At 38.4% G+C, this 27528-nt stretch overlaps 1 protein-coding gene across 7 annotated transcripts in view; it reads left to right on the top strand.

Annotated features, from left to right (window-relative positions):
* Positions 1–26386, top strand: part of PLEKHM3 (pleckstrin homology domain containing M3) — a 70322-nt gene extending 43936 nt beyond the window's left edge. For 4 of the 7 annotated variants that reach the window (XM_039352898.1, XM_039352900.1, XM_039352899.1 and 1 more), the window contains 4 exons: positions 3643–3706; positions 14488–14645; positions 15582–15674; positions 24145–26386. In XM_039352898.1, coding sequence (XP_039208832.1) covers positions 3643–3706; positions 14488–14645; positions 15582–15674; positions 24145–24322 — 493 coding nt within the window. In that variant the 3' untranslated portion in view covers positions 24323–26386. Of the gene's footprint in view, positions 1–3642; positions 3707–14487; positions 14646–15581; positions 15675–24144 lie in introns of those variants that run through there. The other 3 variants (XM_039352902.1, XR_005557859.1, XM_039352903.1) reach the window with 3 other exon arrangements.
* The last annotated feature ends 1142 nt before the right edge of the window (positions 26387–27528 follow it).

The raw sequence follows: 27528 nt of genomic DNA, 5'->3' as shown, positions 1-27528 counted from the left end.
GATTTCTATTATTTATCAGTATAGCATCAGTAAAATTCTTGAGGCTATCTGTGTGTTTTCCGTTTATAAGTAGTAAGTTGCATCAAGATATTTGGATGGCTTTGTCTCAGTTGTCAAGTAAGATGCCACAATTTAATTTATTTTACTACATGTATGTCATTTTTTAAAAGTTTTAGACTTACATTTATCTTTTGACTTATAATTCAATTGCTTCCTCCTCTAATAAAGATTATCTTGTATAAGTACATTGCTAAAAGTTATTACATGTTTGCCATTTGTAACTTTATGAAAATAATGTTTTGTCAAATTGTTCTGAATAAATTGTTATAATATATTAAATATGTTTCATTTATAGAAAAATATTTGAGTTATATATTTTTCCATTGATTTAAATGAAATCCAGTGTATGATTTTAGTATGGTGTATAGGCCAGTCCATTTGTATTTTGGAACAGCTATCAAATTATTTAATTCAAAGAAAAAATTCCAATGATCTAATGACAAACTAGCTGTTAATGACCTGCTGATAATAAATATAGCTACAAACTTTATAATTGTAGACACACACCCCTTATAGTTTTGTTTGTAGAGGAACAGTGGTGATTACTTATTATTTATGCAGATTCATACCTGATAAGGTAAAAGATGAGGATGGATGAAATGAATTGGAGGTTATGTCTCAATCTAATTCTATTAGCAAAAAAATGAAAAGGCATGAGAAGCGGCTTGTAGCCCAAATCCCGCCAGACCCTCTCAGATGAAAAGTTTCCAAGCAAGAAACAGATGGCTTATCGATTCTTGGATAGATAGATAGATAGATAGATAGATGATGGATGGACGGTGGATGGAGAGGTAGATATATAGATACATAAAATCTACTCAGTTATTTACAACTAATTAATCTTAGGAAGCTAATATGTGCATGATATTTCTACATCCCTGGTTTATTCCTTGTATTTTATTATTTTTTCAAATCTCTTTGTAAACATATTACAAACTTATTTAAACTGTCTAATAAAAATAAATGAATTTGAAATGGAACACTGCTTTGTAGAAGTTTTCACATGTTAATTCTTTATGGAATCCTCATATGAATTGTTTTTTTAAAAAAATGCTGTAAATGGAAAACTTTAAATGCTTCTATTGGTGACATTTTAGAAATCTTATGAATTACAGAGAACGCTATTTGGAAAGAATTGCCATCAACTAGGCAGCATCTAACATGCTCTATTTGGTTCTGTCCATAAAGGCTAGGTGAAAATTGTTACTTACTGAAAGTTTGGATCCTCTATGTTTTCTGTGAGCAACAATGGATGTTACTCTGGTTCAGGTTAAATTTTAAGGCATAGGTATTTTTGTTTAAAGTCCTTTATGGCCTCAGTTTAAGATTTTCAGTCAGCTCCATTTATCTGTACCTATACTGTAACTCCCTACTTTTTAAAACCTGGGAGAAGGGAATCTTTAAATAATGCCAGTATCTGTTAAATGAGTGAATCCTAAATTTGGAATTAATTTCCTTGGGTAATGCCACAGATTTTGGAGCTCATTCCTTTTCATAACTATTTTATTGGTGCTGTTTTGATACGGGATTGGTTTATGGTTAATTTTTAATTTTCAGGAATCTATTAAATTTTATTAACTTGACTAAATGATTATATTTTATGGTGCTTTTTTATGCCCAATAAAATTTAGCTAAATGTGTCCTGTCTAAACTGTCCTTGGTCCAGCCTTGGGATTTGTTCATAATATTACTTTTGAAGCACTCAGCCCCAGGATGCAACTCAGCTGGTTCCATCCATTAAGCACATGATCTTCATGGCCCTGAGGGTCCTTTGCGCTCTCTGAGTGGGATGAGGGAAACTTCTTAATGCACTTGGAGTGCCATCATCAGCTTCATTCTGCTGTTTGCTTCCATCAAAATGAACAAAACACATTTCCACAATAAAGAGAGGTTCCATAAAACCACCCGACAAAATTGAGTAGCTTTAGTTTTTTTAAAAAAGCTTTCCCCATAATCTAGTTTCCATGGTAATAAGAATAAGTATATTTTTTCCTACTCTAATTCTTTTTCTGATAATGTGCTTAAATGTGTTTATCACCATGCAATCCTTAAGAGTGCTTTCGTTTAGAATTAAATTGAGGAAATGTTGGAATATCAATACGTTCCAATTCTCACAAGACGCAAATCACTTTTTTGCCCACTACATTTTCTGTGTGTTTTCATGCATTTTTGTTAATTCTTCATTTAAATATTTAAACTGTATTACATTAGCAAAACTAAGGGACATAACTTCAGATTATGGTCATAATACTTACATTTAAAGAAAATGATTTGATTGGTTTTGAATTCATCATGCTTAGTTAAAAATAAATAATATAACTATTGTACAGCTCAACTGTATTTATATATTTGAAGCACATTTCTTCCAGCAAATAGTGGCAGACCCTAAAATAATAACCTACTATTTAGCAGTGTCTTTAAAAAGTACAAGTCGCTGGCTCAACTCAGAAGTGAACTTAGAGCCAATGATTCCCACTTTCCACAATTGGGATGACCAAGTTAATGACCTTCTGTACAGGCTGAAAGTGACAAAGTGAGAATCATTGGTTCTCATATTAGACAAAATATCATATTTTGATATGATCGGCTCAGGACTGACTCAGCTTCCATCCTTCCAAGGTCTATAAAATGAGGGCCCGGATTATTGGGGGCAATATGCTGATGTTATAAACCACTCAGTGCTGTAAAGCACTATGGAGAGGTATATAAATCTATGTGCTATTGCTATTACGGTTGCTATATTGTTGTGGATAAGGTATGTTAAGGCCAGAAAAAGAGAGTTTACATTTCCGTTGACTTGAAAAAATGGGATGTAAACACTAAGCAGACAGATCTATATGACCTGATTTCTGTGGTATGAGGTGTCTATGGCTGACTCTGCATACAGTTCCTGTCTTGTCTGAGGTAAAACAACTTATGAAGGCAAGCTGTACCACGGATTAATTGTCCTGACTTTTAGGAAGCTTCTCCTTAGTTTCAGCTTCTACAAGTTCTTGAATATGAAGTTATATGATCAGAAAGTCAAGATTTATTACTATGTTTGATGTGATTGATGTGAAGTCTGACACTTTTTGAAAGCTAACATCCTTATTTGTTACCCCACCTTTGTAAGAAAAGGCTAATGTTTACATTTTAAGTGTTCTAGGAATAGGATGAATATATGTGAGCTGTTGTATCTTTCCATCTACAGGGGAGGTTTCATGCACTCTTGGCTTCTGTACAGAATCCTACAGAGATTTGATAATTAATCAAAATAGATTACCCCTAGGCACATTTAGAATGGCCAAGCTATTTCTGGAGTTTTGAATGCAACCCTTGAATTGAGTGGTGATCTACTAGAAAAGGTTACCTGGTTTTTGAATATCTAATATCTCAGTTTAAATATAGATTTGTTTTTTTCCTTTTGGCAAATATACATGGGACAGGCATTTGTACTCTCTTGCATAATGTGTACATATCTACAGTATTTTATACATATATATAGCTAGAATCTATTAAGTAGGACAGTGCTCTTTTCATCTTAGGAAATTTCTAAAGAATATTTTGCTGCTTGCATTTATTTTTTCTTTCTTTTTTTCTCAGAATTTTCCCCAGAGAGTATCTTCTTCAGCAGATCCATCTATATTCTCTGGCAGATCTACAGCAGGTAAGTGGTTTTGGATGCCAGACCCCGTGTGTGTGTGTGTGTGTGTGTGTGTGTGTGTGTGTGTGTGTGAGAGAGAGAGAGAGAGAGAGAGAGAGAGACTGTTCAGTTTTTTAAACTTGTATATTAATGATTCTCACTCAGTAATGATTCTCAATCAGTTTTTAACTGAGTTATAAATATTTATTTACCGTAAATGCCGGCGTACAAGGCGACCCGGCGTATAAGACGACCCCCGTCTTTATAGCCGGGCCGCATTCCTAGAACGTCGTCTTATACGCCGGAAACTACCAGTATTTCCGGCGTATAAGACGACTCGGCGTATAAGATGATCCCCGTCTTTGGCGCCGATTTCAGCGCTCGCGGAAGTCGCCTTATACGCCGGCATTTACGGTACTGATGTTCTTGAAAAAACAGACTAAAGTATAAGATGAGTTGGCTTCTTTTTGCCTTTAAAACAGTTCTGTGTTAAAATAAATGTTTATGGGATAAATATTTGTAAGCATCTCACAAATTGAAGTGGTAAGTACAGTAATCTATGGACAAGAATGATACTGACTTTTCTCTCTTTAAAAGTAGATTGTCACAATAGAAGTCTTTCTTACAATTACGATTACCAAAATTCAATAATGATGTTTGTGAACTGATTTGAATATGTATAGTGCATTACAGAAAATGCTTGAAGTAATGGGTAAATACGGCACTATGTTATGTGGAAATGACTTCAGGCTTCTTAGACCCACCTAATTTTTTTTGTAGAACTCCAAAATCCACCTCCTGTACAAAAGACACATACCTATAACAGAATGCTCAAAGTGTATTTGAATATAAGATTTTTTTTCAGTGCCACAAGTGAATTGAGCATAGACAACTTTCATACAAATGCCACTTTCTGATTATTCAAAGCTTACATTATTGCGAAAACCTGAAATAAATGTTGTTTGAAAAATCTTGTTGCTGTTACAACTTAACCATGTAGAGCAGAGGTCCCCAACCTTTTGGGCACCAGGAACTGATGCCATGGAGAAAGATTTTTCCGTGGACCAGAGGGGGTATGGTTTTGAATACTGCCTGCATTCCAAGGATGGACTTTGCTTGTTTGTGCGGCCCGCTTGTTGGTATGCTGAAGACCAGTGACGGTCCACAGACCCCTAATGTAGAATCACAAATCCTTTATCTATCTACTGTAGTTCACCTCAAAATCTACCAATAGATGCTACCTTTTGCTCAGCCTTCATTTAAATAATCTAAATGCAGAATAGAAAGTAACTTAAAAGAAGACAGTTTGTAAATGTCTAATGCTTTTTGATCTACCTCATTTCAAAAATGGACTTGGAAATGCTATCCACGGATTCTCAAATTGTCTGGAGGAGAGGGGAAAGAGTAAAAGGAGCAGTGTTTCAGAGTCATATTTCATCCATTTATTTAGCCACTCGGACAGATAATTTTGTGTGTTGATATACATTTAGATTTTTTTCCCCTCCTCTGCACTTCAAACCTTTCATCATGTAATTCAATTACTGATGCTCCTGCTCTGGTGAGTAATTTTTGCTTTTAATCTAGCTCAGTACTTATTATCAGCCTAGAAAGTTTTCTACTACTCTTTTGTCCTTGTCATCTTGTTTCATTACTTCTTATGTTTAAAATAAAATTGTCTGCTTCATTTCTGTCAAAAAGATGTATTAGGAAGGGTTGAAAAAAACAAGATTAGGACTCTTACTGATACTTATAATGATAATGACGATGATTATATGCCATCAAGTTGGTGGACTCTTAACAAACACATAAATAGATTTTCTGCAGAATAATCTGTTCCCAACCTGGTCCTTCAGATCTTCCAGTGATATACCCATTGCTTTGGTAATTGAGTCCATTTGTCTTTTTGCCAGTCATCTTTTTCTGTTTCTTCCAGCTTTCTCCACATTAAAGAGCACTAGGTATTTGCACAATGTGTCCAGAAGATAATAATTCAGCTTGACCATGTCTGTATTCACTGAAAACTGTGATCTGTTTTTTTTTTTTTGTGTATTTTTGGCTACAGTATATGTGGTATTCTCAAAGGTCCTCTCCAACACCAAAGTTCAAAAAGATTAATACTCTTTATCCTGTGTCTTCAAAGCCCAATTCTCACTTTAATAGGGTGTCACAGGGAATTTTTTCTTGCATGATTCTGATCTATTTTTGTGGCATATTTCTTGACTGCTAGTTCCTTTATTTGGATAGTAGATACTAAAAAACACATCATTAATATCTTTATTATCAATTCTAAGACTGGTTGCTGTATCTCTTCTCATTAATTTGGTCTTTAATTTAATTTAAGATCATTAGTTTGGTCTTCTTAGTCCCATTTTCACTATGCGCCTTGATATTCATTACTAGAGCTTCCAGATCCTTTGTATTTTCAACTATCAGAATACTGTAATCTGCATAGTTCAGGTTATTGATGATTCTTCCACCATTTTTAGAACTACACTCAGCTTCCAATCCAATTTCCCTCAATATATTTTCAGCATAAAGGTTGAGTTTATAAGGGGACAATTTAGAGCAGGGGTCTTCAAACTTGGCCCTTTTATGACTTGTGGACTTCAACTCCCAGAATTCCTCAGCCAGTGTGCCTGGCTGAGGAATTTTGGGAGTTGAAGTCCACAAGTTTGAAGACCTCTGGTTTAGAGCCTTGCCTCACTTCTTTGCTAACCTGAAAACAATCTGTTTCTTCATGTTCCATCTGGATTGTGGCTTCTTGACCTGTGTATGGGTCTTTCATGAAGACAATGAGATGTTCTGGAATTCCCATTTCCTAAGCACATTCCATACCTTGATGTGGTTGACATGATCAAAGGCCTTTCTGTAGTCAGTAAAACACACGTTTCCTTTTTTTTTTTTTGGTATTCCTTGGCTTTCTTAATTTTCCAGCATGTCTTCTCAATTCTATTTCTTATTACTCAGCCTTTTCAAAATTCAGCTTGAACCATTTCCATGTAGAATTCTAAACTGTGTTGGATGATCCTAAACATTATTTTGATGGCAAGTGAAATTAAAGATATTGTATAATAGTTTACATACTCTTTTAAATTTCCTTTTTATATATTGATATGTGGATTGACCTCTGCCGATCTGTTAGCTGTTTTCCAGATTTGTTTACATTATTTGGTTAGAACCTTTACTGGATCTTCAGTTCCTTGCCATTTTTCTGTAGATATCTCATCAACTCTTGTACTTTCCAACTTGGTAATGACCAGGGTGCTGATCTAACATTACCTTCTAGTACTAGAGTTTCTTTGTATACAAAATATCTTCCCAGATATCTTGGATGTTGACATCTCTACTGTACAGAATGTCAGTATACTTTCCTATTTTGTTTAAACATCTGGGAATCAGTTACTGCCTGGCCATTGGTGTCCTTTAGGACAGTATGCCAGCTTAAAGCTGGAACCACTTTCTGAGTTTGGAGATTTTTTTTTTTAATGATTCTTTTCACTCTGGGTTTTTGTTCGTTTGTTTGTTTTGGGTGCTTTCAAGTCAATATTATTCTTGGTGACTACCTAGTCAGATTGTTGCAGTTTTGTTGGTAAGTTTTCAAAAGTGTTTTACCATTGTCTCCTTCCTAGGGCTGAGAGAGAACTACTGACCCAAAGTCACCCAGCTGGCTTTGTACCTAAGGCAGAACTAGAAGTCACAGTCTCTCAATTTAGCCAGTCCCTTAACCACTACACCAAACTAGGTCTCCATTCTACTAGAGACTTATTTATCACTTTTCATATACCTGCAGAATTTTTTCGAACAAAATTGTTCTTTATTCATCTTTATTCTTTGCAGCATTCTCTTACATATGTTTTTCTCTCATTCACAGCCGCTTTGATTTCATCATTCATACTCTAATATGTTTTTTTTTCATAGTTAGTTACCTGGCATTTTAGTAGAGCATTATTATTGGAAAATATTCAATCTTAGATGATCTTGAGAAAAGAAATACTGATACATGTTTCTTACTACATTATGAATAAACTTGGGGGGATTCTGCTAATAATATATGATTTTTTTTTCTAAAGTCAAGTACTGAAACAAAGGTAAAACATTTAAATCTCTGTAACCTATTAAAATACTTGATTAAATGATGAAATAATATATTTTTACAGTGCTAAGAAATTATTAATATTTTAGGAACTATTTTATATTTTATTGGTTTCCTATCACTTATGGAAGGCACTATGTAGTTTTCAATGCAGACTTCTATTAAGAGATATCCTTCAGGTTCCTTATGTTATTTGCCATGCTATTCAGAAGTGTCACCCAACTCTCTGGAACAGTTTTAAACAACTTAGGGAAGAGGTGAGGATATCCCCAATTGCCTTGCTCCACATCATTTCTCAAACAGCCTGAACACAGTTGGATTAAACCTTTTGATATCTGTTCTTCAGGAATTTAATTTTGGCAACACATCAGGAGTGACCCAAGGTAGTTAAAGTCTTGAGTCAAAAACACATACATTGGGCTTTTTGTTTAATTACAGAATGGAATGGAGAAATAGCTTGCATGAGTTATCCAGGTAATATAGGAAAATAAAGGAAAGTAAATTTAATTGTTCCCTGTAGTATCCATGTACTGTTGCTGCTTTTGTTGTAGGATCAGATCAAGTCGAAGATTTAAAATCATTTTAATGGATTTTTCTATGGCATTGCAATATCAAAAAAAATTGGACAAATATAAGCCTTGAACTTATCATACTTGATTTTCTATGTAAAATACATTTGCAGTATAGGGCAATTTGTACACTATAGCTTAAGAATTATATTCCATGGTAAATTGGCAGCTTTTTCCAGCTAATGAAGATGAGAAAAAGTATATTTATCAAATCTTCTTATTTGGAGAATATTCTTCCCTTGGAAAATATTGAAGCCAGTAGGTTTCAACGTTACTTCATTTTGAACTTATGGATGCAATGAAGCCCCCTAGTTTAAGAAATATGCCTGTTCAGTGCTGTAATTTACAGATCTGGGTTGCTAATTTTATCTACTCTTCTGGGAATACGTCCTGTGAAATTGATGGGATATTTCCAAGTATTGGAAATGTTGAATAATATTCTAGATACCATTTCTTAGAAGCTTGAACAAACAATTGGGTGACCCTGATAGAATTAGTTATATACCACATTGAAACATCCCAACATTTAAAAAATTAGGTTAATATATATTAGTAAGAGTATGTGAATGAACAGGTGTTTGGCCATAAGTAGCAGTCTTTGCAGCATACTTAAAAGAAAGTCTAGGAGCAATCCACTGAATAATAATTATTTGATATTCAACATACACTATGAAAATAATAGTTTAATACAAAAGAGAAAACTGTGAAGCAAGAGGATCTTAATTTTATAAATTTACGCAAGTAGTAATTAATCTATCGTAATTTAGAAAGCTTCATGGGTGCAAATAAGAGTGACTTGGGCAAACTATGTCTTCCATATACAGAAAATTATTTAAGATTTTCTCTACCTGCTTGCACTATGTGTATGGGAAGCAGAAAAATCCTGAGTAACAAAAGATCTTTCAGATCTTACTTCTAAATGTGCAAAAGTCTTTAGAAAAGCCTGTGTGGGACTGGAATTTATATGCATGCCAGTTCATATACAAACAGATTATGCTCATAAAACATTTAACCATCTCATTTAAAGACCAAGCAGCTGCATTTATGAAATCTGCTGAGCAGTTAAATTTGGTTCTGTATTTAATGGCTTAGCGTGTAGTTCAATCCCAGCTTGTTTGATTAGTTTATTGTATGAATGCAGAAAACCACTCATTTCAGCAATCAGATTAAACATGTTATATGAACACAATCATAACTGTAGTCTTCTATCTATTCCCTAAATGCTCACATATGTATTGCCATATTTGTTTCCAAATCTGACCCTCTCATGGTGTAAATCAGACTTAACAGTTAAACTGGTATTTTTAAAAGTCCTTGTTTTTAATAAATGTTATCTTCATGGAAATAATTCAGATCATGAACAGACTATTTAAATTACACCCTTTGTGTTGACTTACAAGGAGCCTTATGTCTACATAATGATAATGATTAACACACTGACTTACAATGATAGGGTCATAAGATAATGTAGCTCTAACACTGGCTTCCCAGTGACAATCGAACTTGGCATGGAGGTTTTGTCACCTCTGTAACTTCAATTATTAACTCTGCCTTCAGGGCCACACAATACAGTGCAATCTCGTTAAATTTAAAGAGAGTAACTATAACTTCTTTCCACTGAACTACATTTGCCTTGTCTTTGAGATATCTACTATATGTATATTATCTTGGAAGTCAGTGTTGATATGTTGACCAAAGATTTATGGATCCTTACATTTTATCAACTAAGGATATCTTACTCTACTTGTTTCTGTTTACATGTTGAACTTTACATAGCTGGCCTTGATTTGACTACATTTTTAAGGTTTCTGTAATGTATCTATTCAGCATACAAGGTAATTTAGGTTAAATTCCTGTGGGGAAAATACAGAGTGACATAGTACATCTTAGTTACATCTTAGTTTATGTTTCTGAACTTTAGAGCAGTGTTTCTCAGCCTTGACAATTTAAAAAAGTGTGGACTTTTTCAACTCCCAGAATTGCCAAGCTAGCCTGGGAATTTTGGGAATTGGAAATCCACATTTCTTAAAGTCACCAAAGTTGAGAAACAATGCTTTAGGGAGTTGCCAAACATGTTTATATCCATACAAAGACAATAGAAGTGCTTCTATTTGGTGGTGAGACAATACGGTGGTCTAAGTTTGAAAATTGATTGCTGTAGAAGTTTGTCAGTGGCACAAAGAGGCACTCAACTTCTCTAAACATGACTCTTTGCCTGCACATCTATCTTTGATGTCTTATAGGAAACTTTTCTATATCACTAGATGATTAATGTGTTCCAGAATAGCTTCCAAACAATATAGTGCTTCTATCAAACGCCATGGAGATGTTCTTGTATAGGAATGTCATATAAATTCAGGCTCCCTATATTATTCTTAAAATAAAGAGCCTCGCTCTGCAGGGTATTACATATCTATGCCTTTTTATGAATTGCTAATTTGTAGTAGTGAAAGGGTTTGTACACCACAGTGAAGTTATGAACTTTACTTATGGAGCATACACTCCATGGATGACCCCGGAAGACAGAATGGCAATTAATAACAGAACTCTGTCAAGAAAACCAAACAGATGTTTAAATCAGGACAGCGTGGATATTGGGAGATGATTCTTCCAGGCTAGAGTATATCCAAAGAGCAAAAAGAGAACATGAGTTATATCTGAATAAGTAAGCCAAAGAAATTAAAGATAACAAGAAAATTAAGTATTTATTTAAGAAAATTATGGAAACCAACAGAATTAAAGATAAAGAAGGCAAGGATCTATTGTAGAAAAAAGATACAACAAATGATGATGTGAATATACTAAGAAATTGGACAAAAATATCTCTACATTGGTGATATGGATTAAGATTGGACCACTGAACTAGAACATTCTGGAAAGTGAAGATAAATGGGTCCTAGAAAATATTCCTAAGAAAAGCTGTAAAATTTGAAAAATGCAGCAGTGACCAAACAACTGTAAAAGATGTATTTACATTCAAATACCTGTACTAAAAAGGGCATTGCTACAAATGCTCAGACTGTGGAAAAACTAGGGTTATCTCACATGCTAATAAAATAGTGTTCAAGATTTTGCAATCTTCAACAGTTCATGGAATGAGAACTATCAGATATACTGTATATGCTGGATTCTGAAGAGCCAAGGACACCCGAGAGCCCATTGCTAACATCCATGGATAATGAGAAACACAAGGCAGATACAAGAAGATGTCACTTTTTGCTTTGTTGATTATACTAAGGCTTTTGACTATGTAAAGCAGAACAAATTGTGAATAGTTCTTAAAAAAAATGGGTGAGCCACCTCATCTGCCTTTTGAAGAAATTGTACAATGACCAGAAAGCAACAGTTAGAAGTGAATGTAGAGAAATTAAATTGTTCAGAATTGAGCAAGGGTATATAATAACATTGTATCATAATGTTATAACATACTATACAGAATATATCATAAATACAAGCATGAGGTCCCTGGTTATTACAGCCTCTAGATTAGAACCTAGAATTTATTTGAAACTCTAATATTGCAAGAATTTAGGAAATTAAAGGAAAAGAAAGAGGAAAGAATAGTAACGCCTGGAGTTACATGTATACATATATACGTGTATGTTTTTGTTCCATTTTCCTTTCTATGTAAAATATATTCAGGAAGTAATTTACTGCCTTATAACCTTAGAGCCGAGGTGGCGCAGCAGTTAGAGTGCAGTACTGCAGGCCACTTTAGTTGACTGTGTTCAGCAGGTCAGCGGTTCAAATCTCACCAGCTCAAGGTTGACTCAGCCTTCCATCCTTCCGGGGTAGGTAAAATGAGGACCCAGATTGTTGGGGGCAATGTAAATATATATATACATTGTTTACTGATGTACACCGCTTAGAGAGTGCTTGCACTTAAAGCGGTATATAAGTCTCATAAATAAACCTCATAAAAATAAAATTACTAATGTAAATCTATTGTCTGCAGTAGTACTTTCCATGTTCCAGACTCAAAACATCTTTTCTGATTGTTAACCTATGTTAAATTTAATTTGTGTAACCTCATTACTTTAGGGGTTTTTTTTGTTTGCTTGTTTACACCTTCCAGCTATTTTTTAGACTTGGAAGGTAATATCCACTGTATAACTTTATAAAAAAGATGGAGTCAGTGATATGGTTTGTGCTCTGTGGTTACGTTATAGTTATAGGGCCAAGAGGCATGTTCTCCATTTATCTTTGATTCACCATAAGCAGCCCTTATTAGTGGCAACAGTCTTTTTGCAATCTGCAATACAATCTGCAATACATTCTCATTGGTGAGACTTTGCCTAAGCTACTTGACAATCTAGCCTCTTATAGAGGCACTCTTTACTGCTGTTTGAGTTTCCTCTTGCTACTAATTTTCCTCATCAAACTAACACAGAACTTGCAAAGCCTTTCATATTTCATTCATGCAGAAAGGAATATTTATAATAGGTTTATTTAAATAATGTACATTATTAATATGATTACCTACAGACTGCCTAGTTAACATATGGCCATCATGGAGTCTCTTTACCACTTCTTTCAGATTCTCCATATTTTGCTGTTGAAATACAGTGATATGTGTATGTTTATTGTCCTTTTAACCCAGTTAGAAGCAAGTAGATATGTTATGCATAGGATACCTATTGTATTTAATTCCCATCTACATCCCAACAGGATTACCAAGCTATACATTTTGTCAATATCTTCTCCAGTGATATTATGGTACAGGGCTGCCTCATATTTTTTTCATAAAATTACAGTTCTAACCATTAAAAATTACCTCACATTGTAATATAGTAAAATAGAGCCTGAATGCTTGGTGCTAGACATACAGTATCTATTCTTGGTTTATAGTTCAGGTTCCCTCATTTCAGTCATGTTTGTTTATGTCCATTAATACATGTATGCCCATTCATTAATAATAGCCCACTGTTTGTTCTGTTTCCTATTTTTGTTAAATATCACTTCCCTAGAACTTATTTAGACTTTTGAACCTCAGGAGTAAAATTAAATAAGGAAGAACATTTTTTTTCCTCAAGAAAAGTTGCTTATGTTACTGACTGAGACATTCTGTTATAACAGTAGCAAAGTGCTGGCTTTGAATCTTAATTTTAGATGGTGACCTTTATGCATTGTTTAATGTGCAGCATGAGAGGATCTTCCTATAACATTACCATTTTCCTATATCCCAAACAGATGTCAAACTGCACAACTAGCAATAATTTTTCTACTTCCTGTGGCTGTAAGAAAGCATATATTTTAGCATTCCCATTTGGGGACATTAATCCAAACAGTTCCCAGACTTCCTGTACTGCCTACATTTTTCCATTCCACATCTGTGCAATGGCTTCGACAATCGCTTACAGAAGTATATGGAGTATAAGTGAGGTAACCTTCCAGTGGAATGCACATTTTCCAAATACATTCGAAATTATCTCTGGATGCCGGACACTTGAAATATCAGTCACAATAGTGTACTGCTTGTAATGAAAATTGTGCTATTCCAAATATTTGGTAGGTGTATAAATGGGTTATGCTTAACTGTCCATTAAATATAGTTTTACACATGCTGAGTGCATTTCATGGATTTTTTTAAATGAAGCATCTTAATAAAATTCTGTTTGAACTCTGAAATCTTTCAGAAAGGGAAAGATATCAATTATTTTGTATTACGCTGTATGGGAAGATGGTATGTATTTTTATGTATTAATACAAAAGTACTGTATATATTACAGCAAAGTAATACTAAAAATCTTGGTACAGACACTGAGACTTAGAATGCTGTACAGTTCACAGCACACTGGGAAAAATGCTATGTATCCTCCAGCTTTAGTAGAATAATATGTAATGTATCAACTGAACGGCAAGGCTTTTCAGTTCTTTGCTAGGAACCCACAGTGCTTCTCAAATCTTAAAAATGTGAGTCTTTCTTAAAATGATCCACCTTTACTGGATCTTGTTTTCAGTACTGCTTATTTATTTTTGCAGTCTCTGTCTTAAGTATTCTAATCCATTGTATCATCTGCAACAGTAGAAAAACATGGAAATGGACTTCAGTGAGAATGGCTCAGTGTGAACAAAATTGATATCTTGTCATTCCTTTCTGTAGTTTATCAAAATTTTATTATTTTTTTCTTGTTATCTTCCAGGTTATTGAAGGGAAGCTGGCCCCTTTCCTTGGGAAAGTAATAAAATTTGCTACCTCCCATGTTTACAGCTGCAGCCTTTGTAGTCAAAAGGGATTCATCTGTGAGATCTGTAATAATGGTGAAATTCTGTACCCTTTTGAGGACAGTTCTACAAGCAGGTTAGAAATTACAATTTTTGAGTTATATGACATATTATTACTAGAGTTCCATAGAAAAATGCAACAGAATAATTGAATTATGGAAGAACCCAGCTCATGCTACGTGCTACCTAAACATTTGGTAATGGTGTAAATAACCTACTACAGCAGAAAATGATGATTCGGGCACTGAATTTAACATATGTATAAGTGCTATCAGGGCAAGAGTTGGATTAATTGGAAAAGTGATTCTTTGTAAAAACTATAAAAAGCATGTTCTAAGGTTTCAAATTCATCAGAACCACAGGAGCATTGTCTCTGTGAAGTGTAGTCTGGTTATATCTATGGTTCATGTTTCCAGAGGGAAGGAGATTGAAACATGCTCTGGAGAAGTCCCATTCTCTTTAAAGGGGATAGGATAGCTTGTACAGGTATTGTGAAGGTTGCAGTTCCCTGGATTTATTATAAAGTTGGTACAGCTTTAGGGCAGCTGCTAGGTCAGGGGTAGGCAACCTTGGCTCTTTTATGACTCATGGACTTCAACTCCCAGAATTCCTGAGCCTTTCCCAATCCTCTTCTCCCCGGGTGTCTCAGGGGGCTCCCGAGGCCACATTCACTCCCACGGCAGCAGGGCTACGTCCTAACGAGCCGGCCTCCTTACCCTCGGAGAACCGCTTAGCCATACTGATCGCACAGGCAGTAGACCGGGCCCTTGAGGCTAGGACTCAGGGCCCCAAGTTGGGGACAACCACGTCCCGTCCCGCTCAACAGCAGGAGACGGAGACCAATCAACATCCCTCTTCTCCATCGGGATCATATGTTTCTGAGGATTCTTATCTCGACCAGGCCACTATAGAGCAGGAGGTCCAAATGTCGGAGGACGAGGACATCCCACCTGAAGTCCCTTCATTCAGTGGGCTATTTAACCCCTCCTTTTTTGTCACCCTACTACGTAAGGCCACTGCCACTGCTCATCTCGGATCGGGGAGTTCAACAGAAACGGTTCCTGTTCTTCCTGATGCGGAAGCGGACCCTAACTTCGGCGAACCGGTAACGACCCAGCACCACATCCCATGCCCCTCGTTGTTCATGAACGCGATCCGGAAGCAATGGGCCTCCCCAGCTTCCCTTCCTCTCCCAGGTAACACCGACAAAAGGTTGTACAATGTAGCCAAAGAGCTGGAGGAGGCGTTGGCGGTACCGATGGTGGACGAGCCCATAGGGCCCCTAGTGTCATCCACCGCTATATCCGGGGATTTTTCGGAGGCCCTCAAGGCCGAGGACCGAAAATGCGAGTCCACCTACCGCAGAACACACCAAACAACCGCATGGGCAATCAGGGCCACAACATCCGCCTCCTTCTTTAGCAGAGCCACACTCAGTTGGCTCAGGCAGTTACAAAACCAGATACCAGCGGAGGACGTCCGCACACACCAGGACCTCAGTAAGATGGTAGTGGCCACGGAGTATGCGGCAGACGCATCGCTCCAGGCGGCCAGATTTTTGGCAAGAGCCATAGCTTTCAGCATCACTGGCCGGCGCATGCTCTGGTTGAAACACTGGCAAGCCGATGCAAAATCCAAATGGAATCTGGCGGCCGCCACATACCAGGGAGGCAAACTATTTGGGGAGGCGCTAAATCCTTACCTAACAGAAAACAAGGACAAGCGCAAGATCCTCAAGCACCTCCTTAAGAGACAAGACAAACGCCAAAGTCACTACTCAGGGAAGCAGTTTTTCGCGCAGGGGCTAGGTTTGGCCATTCTCAGCCATCACAACCCTTCCAGACCAGACAAGATAGGCAGGAGAGACAGGCAGATAGACAGACTCCCAGGCCCAGACAACAAGCGCAGGGCAGGCAGCCCTTTCAAGGGAGCAGCCGGCCATTCCGCCGGTCCAGATGACTCCTCGTCAGCACTTCCCATAGGGGGCAGACTTTCCCAGTTTGCTCACCAGTGGGAAGCCACCACCACGGACGCATGGGTGATCAATACTGTACATCACAGCCTATCCCTAGAATTCCGTTCCAAACCCCCAAATCAGTTCCTCTCCTGTCCCTACCCTTGGAACCGAACAAAGAAAAAACTCATGAATGAAGCCGTTCAACATCTCCTAAGTATACGGGCCATAGAACCGGTACTACTGGACCAGAGAGGACAGGGATTTTACTCCATACTCTTCGTCGTCCCCAAGACATTGGGGGGATGGAGAGCCATTCTAGATCTCAAGGGCCTGAACTTCCATCTGGCATACCGCAAATTCAAAATGCAAACGCTCCGCTCCATCTTGGGAAGCGTAAGAAAAGGGGATCTCTTGACATCTATCGACCTCACCGAGGCGTATCTTCATATCCCTATCTCTCTGGCCCACCGCCGGTTCCTACGATTCGCACACAGGGGACGTCACTTCCAATACAGGGTGCTACCATTTGGTCTGTCTTTGGCTCCCAGGGTGTTCACAAAGATCCTAGCGGTCCTGGCAGCTCACTTAAGGGCGATACCAGTCAGGGTCCAATGTTATCTGGACGACATATTAATCCAGTCGTCGTCCACCCGGTCCGCCCTGATGGACCTAGAACTGGTGATAAAGTTGCTACAGGATCACGGGTTCTCGGTAAACTTCCCCAAGAGCCATTTGGTACCCACAACAAGACTGTTACACCTCGGGGCCATCATAGACACAGTGGAGTGCCGGGTATACCTATCCCAAGAACGCCGGCACAGCATAAGGGAGTTAGTGCTCCAATTATGCCGATACCAGTCAGTAACGTTGGCCAGTCTTTCACAATTGTTGGGCAAGATGATCTCGACCATAGCAATTGTCCCATGGGCCAGACTCCACTCCTGGGAAGTTCAATGGTTCATGCTCCCCTTCCAGAGGCAGAACCTCAGTGCTTCCCAGCAAAGGGTAAGACTGCCACAACGGGTACAGCGTTCCCTCACATGGTGGATCTCCCCAGCCATGCTCAGAGGCTCAGACTTAAGGGAGCCGGACAGGTTAGTCCTCATGACCGACGCAAGTCTGTTCAGTTGGGGAGTACACCTCCGGACACAGTGGACGCAGGGCCGTTGGTCCACTTCGGACCTTCGACACAACATAAACTGGCTCGAACTACGAGCCATCCACCTAGCCCTACGACACTTCCACAGCTCGTTAGCACGGAGGCACATATTAGTACTAACGAACAATGTGGCTGCCAAGGCTCACATAAATCACCAAGGGAACACCCGGTCCCATTCCCTATGGTCCAAGTACCTACTGCTGGGATCCTGGGCGGAACAAAACCTGGCCATCAGGGCGGATAATATATCAGGGAAAGCGAACACTCAGGCCGACTTACTGAGCAGGACAACAGTAGATCACTCGGAATGGCGTCTCCATCCGAGGGACTTCAAAGAAATCTGTCACCGCTTCGGCCGTCCGATAATAAACTTCTTCGCATCACCGGCCAATGCCCAGTTGATTCGCTTCTTTTCCCGGTTCCCATCCGCGGGAACAGAACAAGCAGATGCACTTCGGAGCGCATGGCCACAGGGTCTGTTTTACGCTTTTCCCCCCTTGCCTCTCCTCCTGGCAGTAATACGCAAACTCCTTCGGGAGCGAGCTGAGATACTCCTGGTGGCCCCGGCCAAGGAGACCTTGGTTCGCCAACCTGAGGAGCCTCTCCATCACAGATCCTTGGCAGATCCCCCCGGACCGGGTCTCACTCAGTCGGGGTGATTCTCCATCCAGAACCCCAGTGGCTAAAATTAGCCATCTGCACTTGAGCACTCGATCTTAACAAGGAAACTATGTTCGCAGGTGGTCATCAGAGTAATTCAGGCTTCTTGCCGCCCTTCCACGAATCGCATATACGAGATCACATGGAAAAACTTTCAATCCTGGTGTTCCGGGCGGAACCTGTCTGTCGGGGAACTAATGGTTCCCAACATCTTGGACTACCTGTTAGACGTTCTGGAGAGGGGCTTGGCCCCAAACACACTATGCAGGCAGATCGCCGCCCTCTCCACGGTTCTTTCCTGTAACTCAGGAGAGTCATTGAGCCATCATCCTTTACTCCGTTCCTTTCTTAAGGGGGCCGCGAATATTAGGCCCCCCACCGTACACAGGTACCCGTCATGGGAACTGCCACGGGTCCTATAGGCGCTCATCAAGGCACCTTTTGAACCACTAAAGGAATGCGACGTCCGCTTCCTGTCCCATAAGGTAGTCTTTTTGGTGGCAATCACGTCGGCCTGACGTATCTCTGAATTAGCAGCACTCTCGATACAGGAGGACCTGTGTTTCTTCCACAGGGATCGAGTAGTCCTGCGACTAGACCCCATTTTCATCCCAAAAGTCAATTTCTTATTGCACAGGTCACAGGAGATAGTGCTACCGGACTTCTGCCCGAATCCAGCGCATGACCTGGAGCGTCAATGGCATACATTAGATGTCTATAGGGCTCTTAGGTATTATATATCACGAACAGCGGAATTCTGCAGTTCAGAAGCTCTTTTTGTTTCCTTCCACTCCTCCAGGGGTCGGAAGGTTTCATCCTCCACAATTGGTAGGTAGATCAGAGCATGCATTACCGGGGCTTATCAGGTGGAGGCATTGCCGATCCCCAGACAGGTTACAGCACACTCCACATGGAGTGCAGCCACCTCCGCAGCATGGGCCACTCAAGCCTCCATTGAGGAGGTTTGCAGAGCGGCCACATGGGCCTCGCCATCACCTTTCATCCGTCGCTACAAAAAATCGATAGATTTTCCTCTGCAGAGGCCTCCTTCGGTAGGAGGGTTCTCCAGCAGGTCGTACACCAAAGTAACACATGGGACCAGTCTATTTCCCACTCTCAGGGACAGTAGGCTTTGGTATGTCCTATTGGTGGATTCTCCATCTCCGGTGCTGGAGAAGGGGCGTTGTCTTACCTGAATGCCTTTTCTCACCATGGAGATGGAGAATCCACTCCCACCCTCATAGGGCATATAAGTCCAGGTTTAGTTAATGGTGAGCCACAACGTCTTGCTGTCAGTCAATGGCTTCGCTCGTGTCAAGACTGGGATCTCATGGTCCAGGACGGGCATGGCAACTTTGGCTGACTGATCTGATTGGGCAGGAATACAGTCTCAACCCATTGGTGGATTCTCCATCTCCGTGCTGAGAAAAGGCGTTCAGGTAAGACAACGCCCCTTCCTGGTGAAACATTTCAGAGTGCTGACATCTTGAAAGTCTTCAAAAAACCCCGTAATTTTATCAGATCAATAATTATTTAGTCTAATAACATTTAATCTAATAGCATTTTCATTATATGCACACATACATTTATCTATATGCTTCAGTTTTCTCACATTTAAAATTTTGTACCATTTGGAGGTCAGTGGGTATACTAGGATCTGAGACTATGCCTTTGAACAAAGGTAAAAATAAGAGACAATTGATGCTGTATTAGCTTTGTACAAGCTCATCCACGTGATTGTAGTCATAAATGAAATAAGTGGTGTTCCAAAACTAAACCTTGTTTAAACCAATAAAAAGACTGATGAAATAGCAACAGCATCTCTTGTAATCAAATGCCCTTGTGAATGATCCTATAAGAGACCCTTCTTCTGTTCTTGAAAGACAAGCAATTTAAATGCATTTCTACCTTTGTTTCTGTATCTTGCTGCTTATGGCGCTGCCTTGAACTTTTTGTTTGCCAAGGCAGAGCTCCTTTTATGGGTGGAAACTGCTGCCATAGGAAAATGCAGAGCAATGATTCCCAGACGGTTAGATATTTTGAAGTGAATCTGCATAGGTTCTCCCCACAGTGTAGCACCTTGTAGCCCTTAGATGGGCAGGAAAGAGAATACTTTCTGTTAAAAAATACTGTCTGCTGTGGATGCATTTTCTGATGCAATTTTTAAAGGCTTATCTCTTCCCTGAAACAGATAAATCTTAGAACAGGATAACCCTCCTCAAAGCTGGAGTTTTCATTTGCACCAGCTTATTTGCTCAGCATTCTTCTTCTTTTTCTTTTTTCTTTTTTTTGTCAGTCCTTGAGCAAACAGCTAAATACCTGGATAATGCATTCATCTGGTTTTGAATACACATATATTACATACCCCTTTCTTGCTAATCAGTGTGACACATTCTTTTGTTGGCCAAATGGTTCCAAAACAAACACAATCATTTCACTTAATTAGCAGGGGTTGGTGGGCTGTGCCTTGCAGGCTTCTTACATCCTGCCCAAGGAGAGACAAATCCAAGTTTTTTCTAGTTAGACAATGTTCGCAAATTCTTTTCTTTTTTTTTCTTATTTGAATTTTATAGTGCCAGGTCTTTCAATCATTAGTCTAAAAATAGAAGTAGTAGTAAATACAACAAGTTATAATGAATGAGTTACATATAATATATAGTTTGTTACAAGCAAACAAAAAAAGAGACTTAAAGAGGGACTCAAAGTTGCTGAAAATAGCATCCTTTAGTCTACAGTATTTTAGTTCATCTCTTAATCATAGGGATAGAACATTATGGGGTAATAGACTATCATGTTTATACTTAAAGTGTTAAAATTCTGCAGAATGGCCAGGTTATGTTCTCTCATTGAGATCAGCTTCACATGCTTATTTCATATAAAATTTATAGCAGGAACTCTTTAAAAAGGCAGATATTCTTCCTTGGAAATACCCCTGAAATAACCATTTAGAAATGGCAAATTTCCTATTAGTTTGCCTGACAGTCTTGGCAAACTTTTTGTTGCTAGAGTCAAATGGGTTACTTTTTTCTATCAGCTACTGGGACCCATGAGATACCCAGTGGAATCCTGAAACGGACTTCAAATTGCAGTGATTTTCCTCCTGTGTTGCACACGGTGAATGAATTGGGCAACGTGCTGCATCACTTCTGGTTAACCATGATAGCTGATAGGACAGAAGGGGTCTCCATGCTGACTCATGTGATTAAAGAAAACAATCTTTAATCAGTGAAAAGGTGAAATCTTTTAAGATGGACCTATTAGCGAATGAAAGGAGCTTTAAGGAAATCTCTGGCAATTTGGCTGAATTAAAATGCCTAAAATGAGCATTACAAAACCATGCCTCTGAATGACAGATAGATAAGTAAGAAAACAAACAGAATTGTGAAAGGTGTGGGTCCTCATTTCCTACTTCAGAGCCAAGCAAAAATGCTTCCTGGTTAGACCCTTCTTTGTGAGGAGTTACTTATTTATTGTGTTTTTGAGTTCATTTTTCACTCCTGACCTGGACTAGTACCTGGAGTTTTTGGTACTTTCGGAAGTGGTTTTCCCTGCCCAGGTCTGACAGAAGAGTGACTAGCCCAAGGTCACCCAGCTGGCTTCAGGTCTAAGGTGGAACTAGAACTCCCAATCTCTGATTTCTAGCTTGATACCTTTGCTGCCATGCTCTGTGAGAATCTCAAAGGTGCTTTTTCTTGAGGAAGCCCCTTAAGCAAAATATAAATGCAACCACTTATTTTTCCTCCAGTGCATAAGTTCTCTCACTAATATTCACAGACTTACAATTACCGTGTTTCCCTGAAAATAAGACCCACCCCAAAAATAAGCCCTAGCCTGATTTTTTGGGGTGGGTCTAATATAAGCCCTAACCAAAAATAAGCCTGGGGGATGGGCGTGGCCAGCACAAGAGGCAGCAAGTGCGCAGAGGCCAAACTGAAACTGATTAGCTCAGTTTCAAAGCACCCCATTTGCAAGAGACGAAGCTTCCAATCTCCCGCTGGGTGAAAAGTGTTTGGGCACCTAAGGGGTGCTTGGAAATGGAGCAAATTGCTCTATTTCCAAGCGCCCCATAGGTGCCCAAACACTTTTTGCCCGGACGGAGAAATGATGGAGACTGGAAGCTTCATCTGCTTGCAAATGGGGCGTTTTGAAATGGAGCGATTAGTCCTCATTTGTAAGTAGACAAAGCTTCCAGTCTCCGTCATTTCTCCGTCCGGGTGAAAAGCGTGTCTGCCCTGGGAAGCCCTGTAAGCTTTTGTGGCCGTGGGCAAGCATATTGTGGGAGGGAGCGGGTGGGCAGCTGCAAAATAAGACATCCCCCCAAAATAAGACCTAATGGGTCGTCTTTCTTCTGAAAAGCCAACTCTATTGTGCCGCATCAACAGAATTCCATTTTTCATACTGTTTATTTAAATTTCCTTTAATACCCATTTTAATCCCATTCCTCCAGATTAGAGCATAAAGAGGAAAAGAAAGTTTCAGTTTGCAATTAATCAGTTAGATCTTAACTGGTAAAAAGAGTGATAATCTACTGCATACTGGATCAAGTATCTGAAAGAGTTATTTCTAAGTAGATGTGCAATATGGTGGTTTATAAAATATTTTGGGAATTTAGAAAATGGAAGCTAATGGGATCTTAAGAATTCCAGTCTGTTCTTCCAGTAGTGTTTTTGATCATCCCATTCTTGCTTTTACTAAGAAATTAGCTGATTATGGATGTTACAGAAAATATGGGTTGTTTTCTCCCCCACAAATTGTTTTACCAAAGTAGTAGTTCTTAAATTATTATCTAAAAATTCTCTTCTCCTTTCCTTATCCCTACATTTAATGCATCTGGATAGGAGTGGCTGATGTGTTTCACTCTTTCATAATCCTCTGGGCATTCATTTCAACAGAAATTCCTGATAAGCTTTTACATTTTCCAGTTGAATGAGAAAAGAAGGAAAGGGAGAGGCCATGAATGAATACAAAATGACATTCTCATCAATCATTAGTCTCCAGCCATTTCAAGGAACTGCAAGTCACTAATGAAAGGGGAATTAACTTTATAGTCAGCATTAGTGTCAGAGGAGATGGTTTAAAATTTTACAGTCGTAAGTGTTTTCTTTGGCTATTGTTTAAACTCACACTTAGGTGGACAATATGTTTTTTGAATCCAGTAAAGAATGAGTAGCATGCTTTAATTAATCTTGTAAGGTCAACAAGAGATTTCAAGCAAATGTTGAACATTTTTATTTTATTTATTTATTTATTTTATTAAATATATATGCCACCCATCTCGCTGTCATGCAACTCGGGGTGACTCAAAATCTGATAAAATAACATTATAAAAGATCAAATCAGTAAGACAAGACAATCCTGAATGTAGTTAAACTGCACATAAACCACTGATTTCAGTGATGACATGCAGAGTTGCAGCCCAATTGTCTTACTGAATTATGTGTACACTAAATAAGCACACTGTAGAAAAAGAGTGGAGTATGGAGTTGTCTCAATCTCAGCTAACTTCCGATGTGTGGACTTCAACCCAGAATTCCCAGCAATGGGCATGCTGGCTGGGAAAATCTAGAAGTTGAAATCCCTATATCTGCAAGGTACCACAATTAGAAAAAAATGGCTATAGGAATCTGGGCATCCTTTGTACCCAACATTCTCTATGACTGGCTGTCAGAAGTAATGTACCTGATCCCAGGAAACTAGGAGTTAGGGATTCTGCTAATGTTAGAGAGATGATCTTTTGATAGCAGAGAAAAGGTAGAAACCTGAGTATAAATGTATAAATATCTCATTTTGTACCTACAGGTGTGAAAGCTGCAGTGCTGTCTTCCATTCAGAATGCAAAGAGAAGGCCGTTCCATGCCCCAGGTGTGTGAGGAGAGAGCTACAGATGAAGCAGAAATCTTTTTGGAGAAGACTGAATATGGATGAGAGCCTGGAAGAGGCCTGCAACATGTTTGAATTGTCCTGTCAGAATACATGATCTGAAGGGGAAATGTGACAACCTACACACTTTCCCGGAATGGAATGAATGCTTCTAAGGCACTGGTTCATTGCCAGGGAGAATACTTTAGTACAAAAAAAAGTATATGTATCTTTTGTTCCTGAGTAGCTGGAGTTCAGAATGCTAAGAAAATCAAAGGCTAAACTCTAATTATGAACTGGTTAGGGAACCAACTGGTCTTATACCAAAAGTAGTTTACTTGAAATATTTATTATTGTCTGCATTGATTGCATTCTCTTTGCATTGAAAGATTTCATTAGCTTGTATCTATTACTGGACTTCAAGTGATTTTTCTTTCTGGTAGAAATAGATGGCATTGCTATTTAAAGTTCACAAACTACTTAGGACAACGTGCCTGTGGACAGGTATTTGTAGAGCTTTTTGCAGCTTAGAAAGATGATTTAATAAACCGCTTTATGAATATTTTCCCTGCTCAAAATCAAGCCAGTTCCACTTTAGAAGCACGGCATGGTAATTGTCCTTACAACCTCTGTAAGCCCAGTGCTAAAACCTGCCTAGGTCTTATGTTAATATGTGCAAATACTAGAGAAATTGCTTTCAGTGATGAAATATTCACAGTTGAATATTTGTTCACAACACAGTTGTTCACAAATCATTAATTCAGATTCTGATTTTCCCACGTGTAACACCATAAAGCTTAAATATTTAATCACCTTTAATATTAAATAATGTACATTGCTTTGCTCATACCTTGTAGAAGACATTTCCTGCATTTGGATGATAGAACTGGAATCTGACTCTTTGCTGCATTTAACATTCATATTCTAATAGTATATATACTAAGGCTCTGAGTACTGTAGCAGAATCAGTAAGAACTTGAATACTTCATCCTGAAAGTGAGATTTCTTGCATACTTTTAAATTCTGCACTAAAAAGCGCCAGGCATATGCTTTAACCACTTAACATGCAACATTTGGAAGTAATGAAAATATTCCAAAAATAGTTCTAAATCAATCTTTGGACTTTCAGTATTCCTTTTTTTTTTTTTTTTATACAGCAAAGGGAATATTGGAAGTTTTTACTTCTGCTTTCAATTAACCATAGTTTAGCATTATATTCCAGTCCAGGCAGCAACAGTGTTTACTATGATTAATTGAAACAAGCCATCTTTACACCTTGTTTTTAATGTTTTCTTTGCTATAATGAAAGGATAGTATAAGCTTTATCTGTAATTATAAATCTGGCTTGGTACTGGTATATATCAAATACTTAATTTGTGCAGGCAGCGGAACACATTTATATTTCTTTCTCTACTTCCCCTCAAACTGCCAAGTTACTGTCTCTAGAAATGGGCATGTATTATGTTGATTTGTTATAGGCTGGCTGTGGCAATTGTACATTTGGAAAACAAATCAGCAGAGAGCTGGCAGTGACTCGGAGAACCACAGTGCATGTTATTTAAATTTATTTATTTTATTTAATTGATAAAGTCACCCATCTTACACTTGATGTGCTGCTTGGTTCTTCTGGACCACTTGGTACCCAATTTTTATGTGAAAATAGGCTAACTGCAAATGATGCTCTTAAGGAATGGTCATCTGCTTTATTTTTTACATTACTTTCATATCTGCGCAGAGCCATACATTTGTCAGTAAGCTGAAGCCCATATATTACATTGTGATTTGTTTTCATTGCTTTTTTTATTTAAACATAAGTGATAGAAGGGAGAGAGAAAGAAAGAATGAGTGATTGTGTATTTAACTTTTCCATAATTTCCAGAATCCAGAGTGAAGAAGAAGCTGGTATAAATAACCTGCTTTGTTTTGATGTTTGCTTTTGGGAGAAGGATATCTTGGAACTTCCTATTTATTTTAATGGCTTCCTAATTATTTTATTTTTTAAATTATTTTATTTTTTTAAGGATTCACTGGGCAAGTGAATCAAGCATGTGGAATGTGTGTTTATACCAGTTTTTTTTTCAATGTATTGTAATGTTTTATTATTTTTGTACATCTCCTTAAGTTTCCCCATCAATTTCTTCATTTTATCCAATGAGTCATTAAAAGTGAAGTTAAAGGATGAGTTTAATGTGTCACTGTATATAGCTCACATCCACCACCTCAGTTCTTTGTTTTGGGTTCACTATGCTCTTAATGTTGGTTCTCAGTTTGCTTTCTTTGGAACAATTGGTTGCTACCACAACAGACGAACATTGTCTCAAATCTATATTTCTGTATTATACTAATCAGAGACCTCCTCAGTTTCATGCTTTGAAATTGCCTTAATTTACTCTTCCTCTGCAATGGGCTGCTGTGATAATATAAAATGTTTTTCAGCCTGTGGAGTTCTCATGGTGATGCTAAGAGTCGTTATGATATTTTTGAGGCCAAAGGTGGTCAACGTCCTGTTAATAGGGCTGCATGTATTTTGACCTCCAGGTCAACCTAAAGTTAGCTCCCAGAAGCCTGAATAAGGCAGCGCCAACAACAACCACAACTGCCCCTCAATGCAAAATATGTTTGTGTTAAAGAGAATGTAGGGTTATTGTTCACAATATATTTCTGTTAACTGCATCTGCATGGAATTTGATAAGCATGTTTTCCCAAACCCTTCAAACTGCAGAGTCCTGCCACAATTCTGCAAGAGTTCAGTGGCACATTTTTAATTCCAGTGGGACTTGTGCTAAGTATAATGCAGCCTATCCTTTTGCCTTTGTAACTAGGGGTATGTCCCAGCAAGGACATTTGGTACCGTTCGTTGATTTCCACAGAAGGCCCAGCCAGTGCTGCTTCTCTGTGTCACCCACTGTCACCTCTGCCTCCCTTCCTACTATAGAAAATCCATTAAGGAGAGAAAGATTGAATGACTGCAAGGATAACAAGCTGCATGTGAAGCAATATTTTGTATATCCAGAATGGAGGCATTTTTTTATTTGATTAGTGGTGGGTGTAATTTGCTCACTTTTTCATTAGAACAAAATTTTGGCAGACTATGACAAGAAACTTTTGCCACTGCTGGAAAAGGTTGAAATGGCTTTTGTTAGTTAATAAATGAGGAAGAGCTGAGGAAAACTACTCCATCCCCCTTTTACCAGCAACCAGTTTCTATTGCATGGCCGGCCCTGTGCAGATCTCTTCCTTTGGGCTCTTCCTTTGCAGATATTTACACTTTAGGTAGGTAGTACTTGTTTAAAAATTACAAATGGTAGAAAAATAAAACAAGGA

This window comes from Crotalus tigris, unplaced genomic scaffold, assembly GCF_016545835.1.
Source record: "Crotalus tigris isolate CLP2741 ecotype Arizona unplaced genomic scaffold, ASM1654583v1 scf7180000018485.2372832, whole genome shotgun sequence".
In the NCBI taxonomy this organism is placed as follows: Eukaryota; Metazoa; Chordata; class Lepidosauria; order Squamata; family Viperidae; genus Crotalus; species Crotalus tigris.
The sequence above is the reverse complement of the archived record's forward strand: the minus strand, read 5'-3'. Positions and strand labels throughout refer to the sequence as shown.